This window comes from Tachypleus tridentatus, chromosome 11, assembly GCF_004210375.1.
Source record: "Tachypleus tridentatus isolate NWPU-2018 chromosome 11, ASM421037v1, whole genome shotgun sequence".
NCBI classification, from domain to species: Eukaryota; Metazoa; Arthropoda; class Merostomata; order Xiphosura; family Limulidae; genus Tachypleus; species Tachypleus tridentatus.
The window spans coordinates 72,962,133-72,981,881 of NC_134835.1; the positions used below are offsets into that span (position 1 = coordinate 72,962,133).

At 28.5% G+C, this 19,749-nt stretch overlaps 1 protein-coding gene across 8 annotated transcripts in view; it reads left to right on the forward strand.

Annotated features, from left to right (window-relative positions):
- LOC143232453 (protein O-mannosyl-transferase Tmtc3-like) overlaps positions 1 to 19,749 on the forward strand; it is a 145,875-nt gene that overhangs the window by 116,938 nt on the left and 9,188 nt on the right. For 6 of the 8 annotated variants that reach the window (XM_076467922.1, XM_076467923.1, XM_076467924.1 and 3 more), the window contains 9 exons: positions 1,428 to 1,600; positions 3,274 to 3,526; positions 4,277 to 4,425; positions 5,779 to 5,862; positions 9,215 to 9,352; positions 12,917 to 13,010; positions 13,501 to 13,635; positions 14,671 to 14,753; positions 15,564 to 15,636. In XM_076467922.1, the coding sequence (XP_076324037.1) occupies positions 1,428 to 1,600; positions 3,274 to 3,526; positions 4,277 to 4,425; positions 5,779 to 5,862; positions 9,215 to 9,352; positions 12,917 to 13,010; positions 13,501 to 13,635; positions 14,671 to 14,753; positions 15,564 to 15,636 (1,182 nt within the window). The remainder of the gene's footprint in view (positions 1 to 1,427; positions 1,601 to 3,273; positions 3,527 to 4,276; positions 4,426 to 5,778; positions 5,863 to 9,214; positions 9,353 to 12,916; positions 13,011 to 13,500; positions 13,636 to 14,670; positions 14,754 to 15,563; positions 15,637 to 19,749) is intronic. The other 2 variants (XM_076467921.1, XM_076467926.1) reach the window with 2 other exon arrangements.

Consider the following 19,749-nt stretch of genomic DNA (forward strand, 5'->3'; position numbering starts at 1 on the left):
AACATTCTGAAATTTTAACCAAACAACTTTCCACAAATACTTGTAACCATAGGTTAAAGAAGTATTTATAAATCAGTTTTCTGGAATAGAAACTAACAATTACTTTTGATATATTAATTGAAATGGGTTTTTTTTATACTTTACTTCCATACATCTTCCTTGAGCTGTTTTTTTAGTTTCATGACAGCCATAGGTTTTATTTTGCTTCACTTCTTAATTTTTCTCACAAGTCATGCAAGAAAAAGCTACTTATTATATCAGTTTATATTACAATTGTAACTCTGTATGCCTGTTTTTATAAAGATCTTTTAACATTTTCATGTTTTTACCCTCTTTTGTTTCTAATAAAATTACTTAAAACTTTGAAATTTTTTAGATTGCTGTGGTGTTTTTGTTGATTCATGGTGAAAGTTATTCAAAACATGTCATAATTACATAGTAAGTTTTACCAAAATAGCTGGTTAAATTCTGAAATAATAATTACAATTAATTATAAATATTCATAATTATGAATAACAGGCAAACAAAACAATTTTCTGCTCACTGTGGCCTAAGTCATCAAATGGATATCATCACTAGCAGTGATGATTTCAGCTTTTAACCCAAGAACATCTGAAGAAGTTGGGCCTAATCATTGAAATTACCAAACCCTGAAGCAGAATTTTCAGATGTAAACTTTCATGTAGCATGACTGACACATCTGGCGAGTGCAATTATTACTATTTAAGAAAGGGTTACATGTTAAGAATTTGATTTTGACATCTGTTATGGGCAGATTATCGAAAGCTCATTGTGTAAATTTAAGAAATTTAATTTTATATTTTAATCTAACTAATACTTTAATAACTAAAATATGTTTTTAGTTATTTAAATTTAATTACTAAACAACAGAAACACAAGAAATATGTATCTTATTTGATATGTGGCAAGTTCTAGCTAGATTTCTATATAACAACAGTACAGCATGTTTACATTTATAACTACTAGTTCTGGTCTAGTTCTTCTCATCAGAATTCTTCATAGTGTTTGAGGGTGACTTCACTAAAGAAAATCTACCCAAACTGGGTTTTATAATTGGAACAAATGAAAGGTGACAAGTTCTTCAAAGCTAATGTATAATTTTTAAAATAAGTTAACACACATGTTGAAGGAAAAGGTAACAATTATAATTTAATTCGTTATAGTGTAATAAATGCAAGGACTTGTATTGGAGTATGTAATGTTAGTATAAAGAAAGTTGTCTATATTCTGTGGCAGTAATTTACATTGAAGTTGAATAAAATGATAAATTTGATAAGTGGAATGCTTAGGTTTGCAGTAGATTATGTAAGACACAGATAAAGATTGGTATGCATGATCCATAGCTATTATGTTAATGTATAAACTATGTTTTATTTTTATTTATTTTTAATTCTATACCACACCAGCTTAGACTCTCAGATCTTCTTTACGTTGGTCAGAACGTAATGGCTTCCAAAGCTCAACCTCCTCCTTGGCTTAGAGAAATGATGCTGCGGCTAACAGTCTTAATTCTTTGTGCTCTTGGTCTCTTGATTGGGAGATTTCAAATAATGGGTGCCCAGTTGCCAGTTTTTACCAGGTAAAAGCATCTTTAAAATAATGTGTTATTATATGTGCTGAATCAGAAAGTAAAAGAGATAACAGCATTAAATTACTCAAACACATTTAAATAGAAATTATAGGATTTTCAGCTCATTACTTTTCACTTTTAAAGTGTTCCTTTGTTAAGTGTTCTATCATATCTCATCGCAAGCATTTTACTAAACCTCTCCATCGTAGTTAAAACATATGTCATCAAATGTGTATGTATCACAGTTTAGATTCACCATTAATGGCATGTTACAAAGTATACATATCATAATTTGTTGCTAATTTTCTGTGTCAATTAATTAAATGTATTACCAAGCATCTGCATTATTAGGTTAGTAAGTGTGTACATTATAGTTAATGATCTGTTACATGGTGTCTATATTGTTGTTACTGATATTTGTTATGAATTATTTACAATATAATTAAATTACTTATCATAAGACATTAATATTAGACTTATTATATTTATAACAGTAAATTTTATATTTATCGTAGTTCCTTAAGGATTTTAAAGATTTAGAATGGTATGTGATAATAATATTCTAACCACTTAATGTTCACATTATCCATTCCCAAGATGCATTTCAATCAGTCTGAAGCTCATCAGGTTAGTTAGAACACAACAGCCACACAGTATGGTAGTGATCAGGATACTATATGTGTAAGCCATCTATTATGACAATAGTTGTTTTGGTGTTAAGACCTTTCACAAGCTAGTAAAACATGATTATAATTAATTGCGTTCATGCTTTGCCAGCTTAGGAAAGGTATTAATGCCAAAACAACTGTTTTAGTTATGTTGTATTTCAATTAATGAAATAAAATAAATTAACTCAATTGTATAACATAAAAGTCTTAAGTAAATAATGTACTTAATACTGTTTGCTCAGTTGGGTATTTGAAAAAAAAAATCTTACATGCTGGAAAATGTACAGCATAAAAAAGTAATTAATATTTTAGTTCATTTGTTTGTTCTTAAGTAATTGATATTTTGTAATTATCAAAAACATAGCTGTCTTCAAAGTATGAGATAGTTCTTTATGCCTCTTTAGATATTATTCAACATTTTCAAATTTATGTTTTTTTGTAAGTTTAAAATCATCATTACTTCACACCCTTCAGTAAATCTTTACTGGTTTAATGATGTGGTAACTTAACAAAATGTGTTGTGTACCTTTATAATAAAACACATTGTATATATCTATAATTTCTATTACTGATAGAAGTTTCCATTCTATGAAAAATTTTTAAAAACTTGCAAAATACTGTGCTCCAATATAACAGAAATGTTATATGTCTCTCATACATATCATGTGTAGTAAATTATTAGTTCTAAGACATGTTACATGTAAATTTGTGTTTGAAACCTCAGTGAAACTGTGTTGGAGAATAAAACCAGGTTATCTGTAAGACTAACACCTAAAAAATTAATAATTGTAATGATATTCCAAATTGTATCAAACTTACTACAAATAGCAATATTTAATATGTTGATCTTGTGGACAGTGAGTTTTTATGTTTGCTACATTGGATGAATGTATCTACCTACTTTAATTTTAACATTTAAAACTTCGAGTTTTTTTATTTGAATTGTAAGAGTTTGATTGACTATTACTACTAATAAGACAAAGTACAGTTAGTGGTATAATTTGCTTTTCACAGGTTTGACAACCCAGCAGCTGTGGCTAGTAGTCCTGTTCGACAGCTTACTTACAATTATTTATTGGGTGTTAACACATGGCTCGTTCTCTTCCCCTTCAGTTTATGTTGTGATTGGACAATGGGAACAATTCCATTGATTGAGTCATTCACAGATCCTCGTAACTTTGCAACTATAGCGATTTATTTAACTCTTATACTGTTGGTGGGGTCTATCCTTTTTTCAGATGATGGTCATTCTGAAGTTGTTACTATGGTAAGGCTATATAATGTTTAAAATAATCTATTCTTTTATAACTATTTCATTCTAGTATCTAAAAAAATAGTTAAGTACAGTTTTAGCATACTTCATAATATTAAACACAAGTATGGTTGTATAACTGGATAAAGTAAAAGTATGACTGAGAAAACTTTGTAAAATATTTTTGATATCATTCAGTTTTTGTCACTAAACTATAAGTATAAAACTTCATGAAATTGTGAGGAAAAAATGGATACTTTTCAGCTCAAGCAGGTAAAGATGTTTCAGTATAGAATATTATATTTTCCTAATGATTCATAAACTGTGTTTCAAATTATTATTTACTGAATACATATGAAACAGCTGAAAACATAATCATGCCTAAAATGTTCAGCATATATGCAAGCCATTTACCTATTATAACTTGTTTTCCAAGTCAGGTTAGTGGTTACACTAGGAGACATGCTCTGTTATATAATCAGTTTCTTAAATATTATTTCATTATTTTGTAAGGTGCTACTTCTATATAACTAATTATGTTGTTACATCTAGAAATTATTATATAATAATAATTTATTATACAGTAATTTTTAAATTTAATGATATATTTATTGATAATATTTACAGTATATTTTATAAGATCTAGCTCTTATAATGTTAATTAAGAAACAAAAGTGTAATTAATATTTAGGTGTTATCTTTAACACTGTTTTCAATTCTAAAGATGTATTAGTAGTAACAACTAACTGTTGATTTTGGTTATAGGGCTTAGCATTTACGGTGCTACCATTTCTTCCGGCCTCCAACTTGTTCTTTCCTGTAGGATTTGTGGTAGCTGAAAGAGTCCTGTACACTCCAAGTATGGGATTATGTCTCTTAGTTGCATATGGGTGGCATCTGTTAATGGAAAGAATGTAAGGATACGTAAAAAATATTGTTCCTTCCTTTTATATATACAGTGTATTTTGTGAAAAGAAAATGTATTTTAAATTTTAAGCATTATATCACTGTCTTTTTGGTTTTGATCTCATATATTATTCACTGTAAATCATGTTTTAGTGAGGAAAAGAAATTTTATAAATAAATTGCATAATAATTATTAACAAGTTTTTTCTAATATTTTCTTTTATTTTTTTTCATTACAAGTAAAATCTTTTTTTCAAGATGTGCCTGTCATGTAAACTTGGTATAACTTGATATAACTCATTTCAAGTTTATTAGAACAAAGCCCATATCCCTTAGGTCAAAGTTAAACAGTTAATACTTTATGCCTGGTTACAAGAAATGAAGGTCAAATGTAGTAACAGACAGAAATATTGTTATTCTAATACTTATGAGTTAAAACTATAGATAAAGGCTGTGCTTGCAAACAGCAAGAATAACTTTTTCTTTAATTATCAGAAATCTCAAAAGCCAATTCTAACTACAAAGTCAATCATAAAGACACAAAGATGGTAACTCCTCATCTGTTTGAATGAATACTTTTACTTTCTAGGAGTTTTTGTGTTTTGTTCTTACAATTCAAGTAAATTTATTGCTATACCAAATGCCCAGTCAACAGTTTTCTAAAATGTTATGTACAATTAAATTTAGAAAATTGATACTGTATTATTCAACTAATTGTAAGACAGTACCTCATTATCTGCCATTCTAATTACACATGGGTGAGTAATCAGTAAATCAACTACCTAATGAGCATTGATTAAGTCAATTAATATCCCATAAAATAATATACTTCTCAAAATTAGTGTTTTAGATTGTTACTGTTTTCATTGTTTGAGAGTAATCATTTGATGAGCTAGACAATTAATTACTTATGAAATTCCATTATTTCTCCAGCTCTAATTGTAATAAAGTACTTTACTCATATTTTTACCACATTTTTAAAGTAAGAAGTATTTTGATAAAAGGAAAATGTCATATGGCTCTAAATGCAAGTTTCTTTAGAAGCCCAGTCAGTATATGGAGAAATTTTGTATTAAAGAATCATGTAGTTAGCTTGATATTGGATCAAAAACCATTGAACTTCATTTCTTAATTCTGCTTGAAAAACTATATACTGTGTACCTGATATGGAGAATTTTCTTTGAGAGTTTGAACTCTTCCTGTAAAAGTTTTATTTGTATAGCAGTTTAATATGATTCAATAATATTTTACTTTCTTTTAATTTTAAAAGTGTTATCATAAATGTTTAAATGACAGTTTATTTGACTAATTCAAGTTCTGTTATATTAAATACATTTAATTACCTTATATTCTGGATCTAGAAGATGGAAGCCTGTTGTATGGACCATGTTAACAGTACTGATCATATCTCACAGTCTGAAAACAATTGTCCGCAACTGTGACTGGTGAGTTAACAGTATCAGTTCTAAAGTATTTTATTGAGTGTTTGTTGGCCTTTATGCATCAGATATTTCAACCTAAACTTCACTGTATTCTGGTCAATGTAATTAAAATACTCTCTATTATAGAGAAAGTTTGAACTAAAATGTATGTAGAAGACAAATGTCATATCTATATCTTTAATTACATAATTTTAATCAACTAAAGAAGTAAATTAAATATAAATACTTGATACCACATTGAAAATGTAAGAGAAGGTAATGTTACTAAACATATATTATGTTTGTTTACTTTAAGTTATGAAACTGAAAAAGCTCAAAAATCATATTTGATATTTTACACAAGTTTGTAAGTCTTGGGTATTGTATTTTAAAAATTATTTTACTTACCTTATTTGTAATGAAACTGACATATTAATGAAAGTCTGTTGTTTAGGGCATTTAACAAAGATAACTGGAATTTAAAAATTAACAAGTTTTAGCCTAATGATACATTAAGCTAACTTTATGTCCAAAAAGTAGGGTGTGTTTAACTATTAAATAACTGAGATGTAATTTGCATCTTTTTTATATCTATTCCTAACATTTACCAGATTGTTTGTGTCAGCTATAAGTGTTGTTATTAGTACAAATAAAGGTTCTTTTTATGAGAGAATAGCCCTCTGGTGGCTGAGTGGTAAGTCTCATGGCTTACAATATTAAAAAATTTGGCTTAACTTTCCATGGTAGGCAATGTATTATACAAATTTGTGTTTAATAACAAACAAACAAGACAGAGTGGTAGTGATTGATAATTAGTGAATACCATTTAAATTCTCTCTGAAATTTGCTGTAGAACAAAATCTAGTTAATGTAATTTTGTTTTTAAAATTCATTCATACACATTAGTAATTTCAACAAATTAATATCTCTTTTAAAATTTAAATGGAGATTGATTTCCAGTTGTACAGTATGTTTTTGTTTCATGACAGTCTAAGTAGAAATTATTTGATTATTATCCATATTTTTTTAAAAATGTAATAAAAACACTTTTTATTAATTTTCTGTCCTGTTGGAGAGAATTGAGAGGTATTGGTTTAAATGGATGTGCATGTTCAAATGTTGTTTCATTGGTGTAGTAATCTTATCACAATGGCAGCATAAAACTAATAAAGTAACTAGAAAACCATGGATACACATTTCTTTTGTTCATGGTATATAAACATTAATTAATTTACCCAACTCAGCTGTCTGCCAGTTGGTTGTCATTATGCATGCTTTGGCAGTAGTGAATGTGTTACTTGTGATATATGTAATGATATGAAGTTGCAAAGAATGAACTTTGATGTATCAAATCCAGTCAGGAGTAAAAATCTTATTAACTAATTAAATAAAATTCAGTTTATGGTTTGTTGAAAGTTTCCATAGTTTATATAATGATGTATGTTTCATCATTTGTTATAGAAACTTGACATATTTGGGAAAAATTTGATCTGGTTTCATTTTCTGAGCATGAGCTTGTTTTAATTTACCTACTTCACAACAATTTGTACTCTTTTAAAGTCATTATAGTTTTGATACAATTAACTTTTAATGTAGTATGCATTTGTTCACAAAATTTAGCAGAGTTTCAGAAACCATTACATGCCTTTTGCATATAAAAACTCAGATTTGTTAGTGAAGTTTTTTAATAAATTAAGAAGTTTTTTCATGAAAACATTGCATCTTATTTTCTTTGAGCAGTCTGAGTGCAAAGTTATTTTTGTATTGATATTAAAAATACTTTTCTTATGTTAAAAATTTTGAATTTTATGTGTATTCTCAAAAACCTCCTAAATACATTTCAGATGTTTGTTTTCAATAAAACTATTTCTTTTTACTTCTTTACCCTGCCTCTATACATGGTTGGTCAGTTTGACTAACCTCATAACTGACAGAAATAAATATTGAAATAAATGTAAATTATCCTTTTTTTTTCTTGTTTCTAGAATGACTTCGAAACTTGAAACTATGTTTGTTTATCTTAAGTATCTTTAAACATGTAACAGTTTACATCTGTTTATATGTAAATTTTACCATTTGACTGCCCTTTGAACCATGTCTAACTACTGTTCATTCCATTATAAGTCGTGAATCACTTTGGGAATGTGAAGCTGACATTATGCTATCAAATTACATTACTTGTAAGCTACTCTGAGCTGCTCACATGCATGCCTAGTGATGTGATTTTATTAGTATTACTTATTTTACGTAATCTAACTTTAACTACCTCAGAGATTCTTACTAACTAAGTCACTTAGTTACTTTTGTCATAATATATAAAGAAAACACATGAAAAAACAAGAAATAAAGCACTTATCTAGTTCTTCATTTGTTTTTTTGTCAACTGACATTAACACTTAACCCTATTCGTTTTGCTAATGGTATTAATGCACTAAATAATTTATATTTAATTGAATAATGCACCAAAGAACATCTGCAAAAACAGACAATGTCTTATAATGATCATAGTGCTTCTGGCCTTATAATTATGAGGAAAGAGCCATTATAAATTACTCCAAGCTACTCAGTATGTTTCCAGTCGGCATGAAGCTTGTACTAAAAGTGATATTAACAATTTTCTGTTCAATAAACAATGTAACATAATACATCATTTGATAGAGAAAAACCTTGGCTTTCTATTGGTTGTAAGTAATGTAGAATTAAATGTAAGAGAAAACTAGTACCAATTCTTGAAAGAGAGAATGTGATATGTGAGAGTTGTAAGGGGGCTTTGATTTTCTATCTGATTCTGTAAATAAACAAAATTTGAAAGCTATAAAAATTATGCTTTGTCTGAGCAATGATAAATTTGTAGTGAGTAATTTATATTAAATTAGAAAAACAGGAATTCATTATGAAAAAAGAGACATTTTTCACACTAGGGGAAATTTAATTTTTTTTTATATTGCTTTATAAAATTAAGAACTTAAAACTTGTATGCTTTATTAATTATGAATTTATGCCATAGTAATTGATATAACATAAACAAAATGTAGTTTAATTAAATTTTGAGTGAAAGTCAGTAAATACCTTGTGACATGCACCTATATGAACATTACCAGTCATTATATTCGAGTGCAATTAGAATAATATATTTTTGAACCTACAAACATAGTGTGCTAAGTTCATCTGAAATCTACTCAAATTTTAACTTGAGGATAGGAGCATCATTACACTATGTCTCCATTCATTCTAGTTAAAACTGTTTTGTTCAACAAACCCATTTTTGGCAATCTAATATTGTTTCTTGAGCTGTTATAATAAAGTATAATAAATCATATACCAGTTTCTAATAGTATTATCTGTTATTAAAAAGCAACTATACAATTTGTTCCAGGAAGACTGAATACTCAATCTTTATGGCTGGGTTAAAGGTCAATCAACAAAATGCTAAACTTTACAACAATGTGGGTCATGCTTTAGAAGGAGAAGGAAAATTTAAGGAAGCTTTGGAATACTTCCTTCAAGCTTCTTGGTAATGTACAAAATCTGCTAGTTTTCTTCTTTATTTTTTTGTCAATAATTTAAATAATATTAGTCACAGTTGTACTTTGGCTTTAGTAAACAAAACATAAGTATTGATCACTTTTGTAAAAATAACAAAAAAAACACTGAATGTACATTTAAAATAATACAGTTACTTCTTTGACAAATTATGTGTTTGATTGTTTTGTATTTGTATTCTAAAGGATCATAAACTAAGTTTGGACTAAGTACTGTCCATAGATATAGCTATGATTACAAAAGACATCATTTTCATTCTACCACAAGAAGAAAAATCATTTAGAATAAAAGTAAGATGAACAATTTGTAAAGCCATGAAATATAAAATCCATTGTAATGCCTCTGTAATATAAATAAATTGCCTCAACTATTTCAACACATTGTGCATAACGTGGTGAAACACTATAGACCATATTTCAGAATTCAAATACCACTTTAATATTCTTTAGCAAAGTTCAGGATATAAACAGATAAAAATAACAAACTCCCTTTACTATTCATGATATCACAATAGAGAATAACATCTAAATATCTTTACTCCAGATCAAACTACTCCATTTGTGTAAAGACAGGTGTTATAGCTTGTCTAGCCTCAAAACCTTCTGTGTAGTACAGAAGATGAATGGACTCTCTTTGATTGTGTATACCCTAAACAATTGATAAAGAAGATAAACATCAAAAATAAGCATGGACGTTATTATTCACACACAGAGCCACATTCCATACTGCCAGAGTTTCTTCTAAAATATCCAACATGTATGCAAGCAGTATAAGGTCAGAACAGTCTTAAGAAACTCCAGTACAATATAATGATAGTTAATAGACATAAAACTATTTAAAAGACCAATAAAGAGCAAAAGTACCATTGTGGATGTTGATTCTAATATGCTGCCAAAATAAAATGAACAACAAAAGGAACATGTTAGACATACAGTATTGTAATACTAATCTGCTTGTAACATTCCATAAAATCAGAGAAGAATATTATCCAGTAAAATTAAATGATACTAAAATATTGATATATGAACCACACATAATGAAAAGAAAATTTTCACATCCAATTAACTGGTAACACATTTGAAACTGTTTAAAGAATTAGCTGATTAAACTTCCATTAGAGTGAGTACCCAGCTGAGTGTATAGCACAGCTACTTTTCTAGCAAGATAACCAAAGGTCAAATCTAAGCTTCTTTCATCACTTTCACTCCTTTCTAAGACTGGCTAGAAGATTGCAGTAAATTATTATCTAAACTATAGAACAGTACAAACTTACTTATCTACAACACATGAAAATCTCTATGTTTAATATAATCTCAGAGATACGTTTTTATTTATAACTTTATTTTAGAATTTTTCTACTTGTTAATAATGATAATGAATGAATAAAGTTTTCTCTATAGAAATGTAGGTAACCAGGTAAGCAATGCATAAAGTGGGGGAAATGAAGTTGAGATAGTTTGTGAAATGTTTTTGCTAGATACTATATTTATTATTTTTCATGTGTTTTCTTTAATTATTGTTATAAAAGTAACTAAAATATAAAAATGATAAATGTTTCAAGTTATATAAGTTAGTATCAGGTTTTATAAGGGCTGTAATTTTTTACAGTAGGTGTCTATAATTTCTTGGTGATAAATTTCAACAATAAACAGACAGCATACAATCCATTTGTGTTTTATAAATAAGTTTGACTTGTTTTGAATATTTTAACTTTGTTATACTCTTGGTTATCACAGTTGTATCCAAAGCTTTAAATAATTGTCTTTTTTATTTATATAATAGTCCATACAAGTAGGTTCAATTACTTTAGAACACTCTTTGAAAGGGCAAATTATTCTCCTCTGTTCTGTTGTTACAATACAGGCTGTGAAACTAACTTCAAAATCACCAATGTAACTGTTGGTTACCACAGTTAAATCCAGAGCTTTAACTAATTGTCTCATTTTCTTCAAAATATACACAGATGGAATTGGTTACTTTAGAACACCCTTTGACAAGACAAGTTTTACTCCTTTATCTCTGTTATTACAATAAAAACTTCAAACTCCCTTTAGAAATAGCCAATTATTGATAAATGTATATGCAGGTTAACCTCATTCACTTTTACTTTCACTAACTTACTTTTACATTTACTAATATAACTTCTGTATCTGCATCTATTTATAACACACAATGGAAAAATATAAAAATATCTAGCCCTCTAGTAACAAAACTATTAAACAAAAACTTAGAATCCTTAAGTGAGATGACTTCAACAATATTACAAAAGCTTAGTACAACAAATAAACTACATATAGTTGTCATCTGTTGTCTTTAAAATAATTAGCTTTTGACACTCTTGTTATTAAAACTAAATAATTGTTAAACGTTAAAACACTAAATAAACTAATTAATAACTCTAATACTGTGTATCTAACAGTAAGATAATGAAAAAGATAATGGCAAGCATATCCCACATTGTGTAATTTGATACAGGAACATGAACTACACGTTCATCAAGTGATTTACAACTTGTGTGACACGATTATTGATTAGATATGATTCAAAGGGTAACAAAAGTAATTATGAACAGATGTATACTGTTGTAAGTTATAGTATGGAAGTTCTGAAGGTTACTTTGTGGCTAGAAACCTGGTCACACTTGCCAAGCTTGTAGAAGGAGGGCTCTTTTGTTCATCATTGTACTACTTTGTTTCATTCCTACCTCAATCTTATACAACATTTTAAGAAAAAAAAATAGTTTCTCTCTCCAGTTCCTTGCTTTCATAAATATTTGTTTCATTGTCTATTGAACTTTTCCCTTTTGAGAAGCTTTCAGTCTGCATAAGGTTTTGGGATAGGTTTGGGCACATTGAAAAGAAGTGGAGTGGCATTTATCCTCATTCTGCCCCACTGCATGTAAGTGTAGTTTACCTTTATACAGTGTAGTTGACTATGGTGACTGTGGCCCATTTATTTTAAACAATCATACCATTGATCAACTTTATATTAGAATTTGTATGTATTCTTTCCTCTAAATTTTCATTTCTGGACTTGTATATTTCACTTTAATTTAACAGGGGGTAAAACAAGAATGATTCACATAATATATTCTATATATTCATGTATTCTATGTAGAATTTTTTTCAAACTATTATTTACTGTGTTCTGTTGGTTTGAAAGAATATTAATTACTACATAATGAAAGTATAATAATAATAATATAATAATAATATATAATAATATGTATACTATGTATAAATAAGATAATTTTAACTGACTAATAATCCTTAAGAAGAATAGTCATCTACTCAGCTGCTGGGTTTTTTAAATCTAGTTATAGATATTGGAGATTTTTGTGGGTATTCTTTCATCATGAATGAAGTGTGTGTGCATGTATATACACATTCACACACACGTCAGTTACTATACTTCAGCTTGGTTAATACTTTATGCTATAATTTTCAGTCCAGTACTTATTTTCTGTTTGCTGGTAGACTGTTAATATCAGAGGCTAATATGATGGAATAAAATAAAGTATCCTTATGTTACTTAGTGTTCAAAATGATGATATTGGAGCTCACATCAATGTTGGAAGGACATACAATAACTTAGAGATGTATGATGAAGCAGAACTGGCTTTCTGGAAGGTAAAGTCTTTGCACCTAGCCTAATATAATAAATAAATACCTCTAACAAAAATGTGTAATTAATCTATATCATACACAATAACTACAGATGTAGAAATAAAACAAATTCTCAGCTATATCAACTTTATTAGTAAATATTTGTAGTAAAACCTTACAACTACCGTTGTTTAATTAAAATAATATTACAGCTCCTCTTGATTCCAAAATGTATATACAAAAAAGTGTTTATAATTCACTGTAAGAGTTAAATAATCATGTCATTTATTAAAATCACTCTCAAAAGGAAAAATTATCTTAGCCACTGTATTTTCAACTGTTTATAACTAAATTTTTAATTAAATACAAATTCGGTGTTATAAGATCACTTATCACTAGTATTAAAATGTATTTCATATTTTAATTTGCACTACATATAATAAATGGACAAGGGTTATTGATATTTTTTAATATAAATAAGTTTTGTGTGATGAAATTTAATCTTAAATTTCAGGCAAAAGGACTTCTTCCTCGTCCTAAAACTGGAGAAGCGTATAGAGTTCGAATAGCCCCAAACCACCTGAATGTATTTCTTAATCTTGCAAATCTCATATCTCGAAACAAGAGCCGGCTTGAAGAGGCTGATGCAGTAAGTTTTCTTGCAATTACACATGTGAGAAGTGAAGAGTTTTAGCTAAATCTGCTATAATAATACTCAATTTTGTGGACAGACAAAAACTTTTGTACAATTTAGTATATAAACTCACATTTGCATGCACTTTATTTCAAACGATGTAAACAAAAGTTGAATGTAAATTTACATCAGTAGACATATTATAAAACAACATATTAAAGTTTATCAAAAATTTTATAAGTCTAACTTAAACTGAAACATTTTAAGTTTTTTTTTTGGTTGACAGTATTAAGTATGGTAAAGTTAAGAGGTAACTAATTTCGAGTAAAATAAACACAAGTTACAATGTTATTTTATCAGTTTATCAAATATAGGCCATACTTAATAAGGACTTAACTATACTAGGCTTAAGACAAGCAGATATTTCAGTGTCTGCAATTAGAATTCTTTTGTATTATTCTAGAAATCTTGTCTTTAAAGAAGAATTATTACAGTAAAGATATTAATTTGACCACAAATGTTTTGCAGGTTTCTTTTAGTTTTAAATAATGATTGGATCTTGTTTTCAGGGTTTTTGGATGCAAAAACAAAACAACAACAACAATGTTGTGATAATGTGACCAATCACACTTCCTCATATAATTCCTTCAATTCAGTCATTTAAAATTTGACCACAAATGTTTTGCAAGTTCTCTTTTAGTTTTAAATAATGCTTGGATCCTGTTTTCAGGGTTTTATGCAAAAAAAAAAAACAAAATTGTGATAATGTGACCAATTACACTTCCTCATATAATTATTTCAATTCAGTGCAGTCATTTAAGTTTTTTTTTTCATTCCTGTTAAGCTTTAACAAAATTACAGCATTGTTTTATATGTGACATAATAAGTTATAAGTAATGAATAATATTTGCTTTGTAAGCTCTGTCTGTACAAAGACGAGAGAATTAGTCTGCAAGTAAATAACTTGTTTGCAGGTTATGAACACGTAATTAACTGTGAAACTATTGTTATTATTAAGAGTCTTCTTAATCATGTTTTTTAATATTATAGCTATACAGACAGGCTATCAGCATGAGAGCAGACTACATCCAAGCCTATATTAACAGAGGTGACATTCTGATTAAGTTAAATAGGTATGAGAGCTCACATATTTTTATTTCAATAAATATGAGAAAAGCTTTGGTCATTTCCTTACATAACTAAAAAATGTTGAGATCAAGTCAATCCAACATCAAAACATTGTTCAGAAGTGAGAAAAATGAAAATTTATTCTGTTTTTGAAACCTCAAAGTTCTCTGTGTGTCTTAATGTTATCATTAATGTGTTTAATTTTTAATATATTCATATTAAAACTGCTTGGATGTATTTGTCAGCTTTATTGTGATAATAATATTCAATACTTATCAGTTCAATGTAGTAAAGTAAGTAAATTGCAATGCTTATAGCTGCATTCATTGTGCTTTTGTTATCAGGCATGAACAGGTATGTTCTATTTTGAGTGTAAGCCTTTGCTGTATAATATTTTTTTTACTGTATTTACCTGATATTAAGCATAAGCTACTTCATACAATACCCAAAATGTGTATATTAACTTTGCTTGTCTTTCTTGGCTAGCAAAATTACCAGATATCAGTCTAATTAACATTTATTAGATTAATTTGAATATTATATCCACCCCTATATCCACACACTGCTGCCATCTATGAACTACTGCAGGTAGATGGAATAGTCAGGAAAGATTCCTTCAAGCATCTTTAACAGTCTATACCATGTTATTATTAATTCAAGATGGTCTAACCTAATATTAGAGATCCTAATAAAGTCAGTCAGTGGGTTGCATCATATTTCAACAAAATGCATGTTTTTTATGTGCCATTCTTTAACTTTAACTTTATATATTTGTTTTTGTAAAAACTTCTATTGTTATTCTGTTTCTCCATAAGGACACAGGAGGCTCAAGAAGTATATGAAAGAGCACTGCAGTTCGACAGCACCAATCCTGATATTTATTATAATGTAAGTATGTTTATATATTATATAGTATTTATACTTTGTAATTTACATGTAAAGCATACATACAGTTTTACTACAATAAAATATTTAGATTTAAACACTAAATAGATGATATACTTTTGCCTATTAGTGCTCAGTTGCTAATTTTCAGTCTTATAAGTTTGTTGAAAGTTAAATGTTGATCACTTTTCTTGTGAAATATTAATTTCACCAAAGTAATTCCTAATTAAATGTATATACACAATCTTGGACAAATATTAGATTGCTAAAAGATGATATTGTAAAGATGCTTGGGATGTTTAAATAATTATAGTTAATCCAAAATGTATAAAATTTGTTATAAAAAATTATTATAAATTATTTACATATGTAACAAACACTCATGGCCATTCAGGTGTTTCTTGTTTTACAAAATTAGAAACTGCTTAACCCTTTTTCAGACTACAAAAAAATTGTTTTTGAATTGATATTTTATTGTTCTGTTACACTTATTTGGTGTAACTGACAAAGAAAAATTAAAATTTTTCAAAACTGCATTTCTGCACAACTCCAAGAAGATTCACCTATGAATGACACTCTTATTGTTTTGTTTTTTCCCTTCCTACTCCAAAGCATGAAATTTACTTTGCTAAGAAACTATCTTTTCTTGGAAATAAAATTAACCAAGTCTTGTTTCTCTCATAATGGTCTTTGTTTGTTTGAGCTGTCATTTCTGCAGACCGTTTATGATGTCACAACTTGTGATCCATACAATTACTAATGAAGTTCAGCTTTGAAAATAACTACAAACAAAGTTTGAATACCTATTGTACAGACAAGATTATAAAATACACCTGCACAGACTTCAGTCTGATTAATCTAGTATATTGTTAATAACAATGGAACCTAAACTAACTACTCAGTGCATTCTAGTGAGTATACATTTTTGGTTTATGTCATTGCATGGTCCTATTCAAAATTATCCATATTTGTTACTTCTTTATTTTTCAGTTCCGATTGACCTAGATAGCTTCCTTTGAATTATTTATATTGTTATTGTCCTGGTAAAATGGAAGTGATGTGAGAAGTAAGTTAGTTTCAGGCAGAAGGGATTAGACATCATTCCTACAGTAAAGAACAATGTAATCAAATGAGTAGCTTAGAATACACAGGAAGAAACCACATATGCATGAAGTTTCTTTACAGTTTCTTTATATTTGTTTTTTTGTTCCATAAAATATGTTATATTTAAATTATATTGTTTTTGAAGACTATGGAAATTCTCTTCTGTGACAAAACATCAAGAAACTTTGTTAGATTTAGTGAGTATACTACATGACAGTAAAATATTCAGCTGCTTCAGATCCTTGTTAATTGAATATTAGCACTAAGGTTATCATATTACAATAACGTACATAAATAAAAGAACTTATAGTTTATTGGAAATGATGTATATTAGTTAGATATGAATTATTTATGACCAAGAATGTTGTTATCAAGAATATGTTTACATAGCCTAATCTGATGCCATTTTGAAAGGTCAAGTCACTAATCTTTGTCAGCTTACACAATGTTTTTTTTCAATATCATAGCTGGAAATGGTAACTACTGTAATTATCAAAATAAAGTATTGAAATAAATATTTGATGAATGATACTGGAAAAAAACTCTTTTATTATGCAATATGCAATGTACAACTTTGTGAAATTTTTATCCTGTGTGAAAGTAGATTTACAATAGGAGTCACGATTTTACTGTTTCACGTCTGTTTCCTGTCATGGAGAATTTTATTTCTTCTATTCTCATAGTGCAGATAAGACATCTTGAATACATCACAAATAGATCTAATGCACTAGCACCATGTATGTAAATATAACAGTACTGTCTGTTGTATGTCTATGTAAATACTTTGCAAGATGTGGATGGATCTTTACCAGAATTGGTATACAGGTTTATTAGGTTTATGGGAAAATACAAACAAATTTTTAATTTTGCATTTCAAGGTTTTTACTAGTGTTTTTGCATTTTTTTTTTACAACTACTTTGTCCCTTTTGATGTGTCTTCACCAAATTTGGCATGAAGGTTTGGTGAGTCCATGAGGAGATACATTCAAATTTATGGTTTCACATTTTGTGTTTTGCTGTTTTTATGGGTGTTTAAGGTTGTTTTTTCTTGTTTGTTTGTTTTTTAAAATTATATATAAAGGAAACAACTTTCCATTTCCTAAGACAACCTTTCATTAATCATGAATTTGCATTACTTCTATCCAGAGTGTGGGTACCCCAGTTAGTATCATTAAAGTTCAAACTGACTGACATTTAAAAAAATTAAATTTCAAAATACACAGAAGTATTGTCATGTTTCTTTAAACTGTTTTACAAAAAAATGTTGCAAATTTCACAATGTACACTTGCACAATATCAAGAAAGTTTGATGAAATGATTAAGCAACTGAGAACTTATTTAATGGCCCCCATTTTCAGTATTTCATACCTACCAGTGCAACAGATACTAATTCCCCAAAATACTTAAGAGTGTAAGATATTTCAAAACATATCCCACAATATCTGAACTGAACAGTACATGTAACTCATTGTGTAGCTTTGCAGTTTGCAACAAATAAAAACAAAACAAAACAATATTTCTGTTACACGGTTATTTTACTCTGTTATTTTAGTATTTGGATTTAGAACTCGCCTAAACTTCTTAGGCTGGCCAAATTGTGTGATGATAGCAAGATTGTTAAATATTGATGGGGTACTTAAACTGATCAGTTGGTGCATTCTAATTAGTATGAATTTTTGGTTTATGTCTTTACATGGTCCTAATAAAAAATGATGTATGAAATTATCTGTATTTGTTTCATTTTTATTTTTCAATCTTAATCTATTTAGATGGCTTGCTTTCAGTTACTGATAATTACTGCTATTATCAGTTAATGTGACAGGTTTGTTTCCTAGTTTGGTTCTCTCATTAAAAAGAAAAATATTCTTAGGCATAAAAGTTCAGTCTCTGGCTTTCAAGAAATGTTTTAAAAGTTCTTTCTATTTTTGAGCTTTCACTGAAAAGGTTTATCAAATGACTGGTATTGTACCACCCTTTCCACACACCCACATACACCAATTCAGTTAACTGCCTACTGCTTCTTTCTGTATAGTTGTGTTACTTTCAGTAATCACTGCTCTTAGATCTGGACTAAAATGACTGTTTAATACATTTTGTCTTCTTTAACTGTGGTGATCATACAAAGAAGAATTATGTCATCACTTTAATAAAAGAAGGTACTAGTTGTTTCTCAGAAAAACTGTTTAATTCTGTTGCCACCAAAATACCACACTTTCAAGCTACATATGTGCTATAAGAGCAACAGTCAAATCCCACCATGCTTTGGTCAGACACAAATAGTCCATAAGTTGGTCATTGTTAAAAGTTATGGACAGCTATCTGCTTATAGTTTTTGTGTGAAGGTTGAGAAACAAGATCAACACTTTGAGTACTTATTCTTGTTTTATATTACATTTAATTAATGTGTTTGTTTATCTGCAAACTCCTCCACAGTTTTAGAGCGAGCAAGATTATACTCAGGGTAGCCAAAGATGTCATTTATGGTGTAGCCCCTACTAAAGAGTGTTAAAATATATGATGGAGGTCTAGAAGTAAGCTTTAGTGGTTGCTGGATTTTCCATTGGATTTGGTGTTCCTTTCTCCCATGCAAAATTTGGGGGTATCGTGTTTGAAGCTGTGTTCATACTCAAAATAGAGTGGGAGCAGATTGGGCAAATGTGATAAGGTATTACAAGCAGACACACTAATGGTGCCTGTTTTATGGTAGCTATAGAAATAATTGGGGATAACAGGAGAGCTTGATTAGTACACTGGGACATCTGTGAATCATGAGTGGGACCAGTTGAGCCTCACAGTGTAGTATGGGTATTTTGTGCTTGTCTTATTTAATTTATTCTCCTTTAAAAGAATTCCTGACTCTTTGTAGTAAACATATATTTATTTATTATTGTGAGTTCAAAATTGTAGCTTTTGTACTTGGACTTTGGATTAAAAAAATATCATTGATTTATTCATATATTTTATCTTCATTATTTGAAGATAATTGAAAAAGAATAAAGTTATGAAAACAAT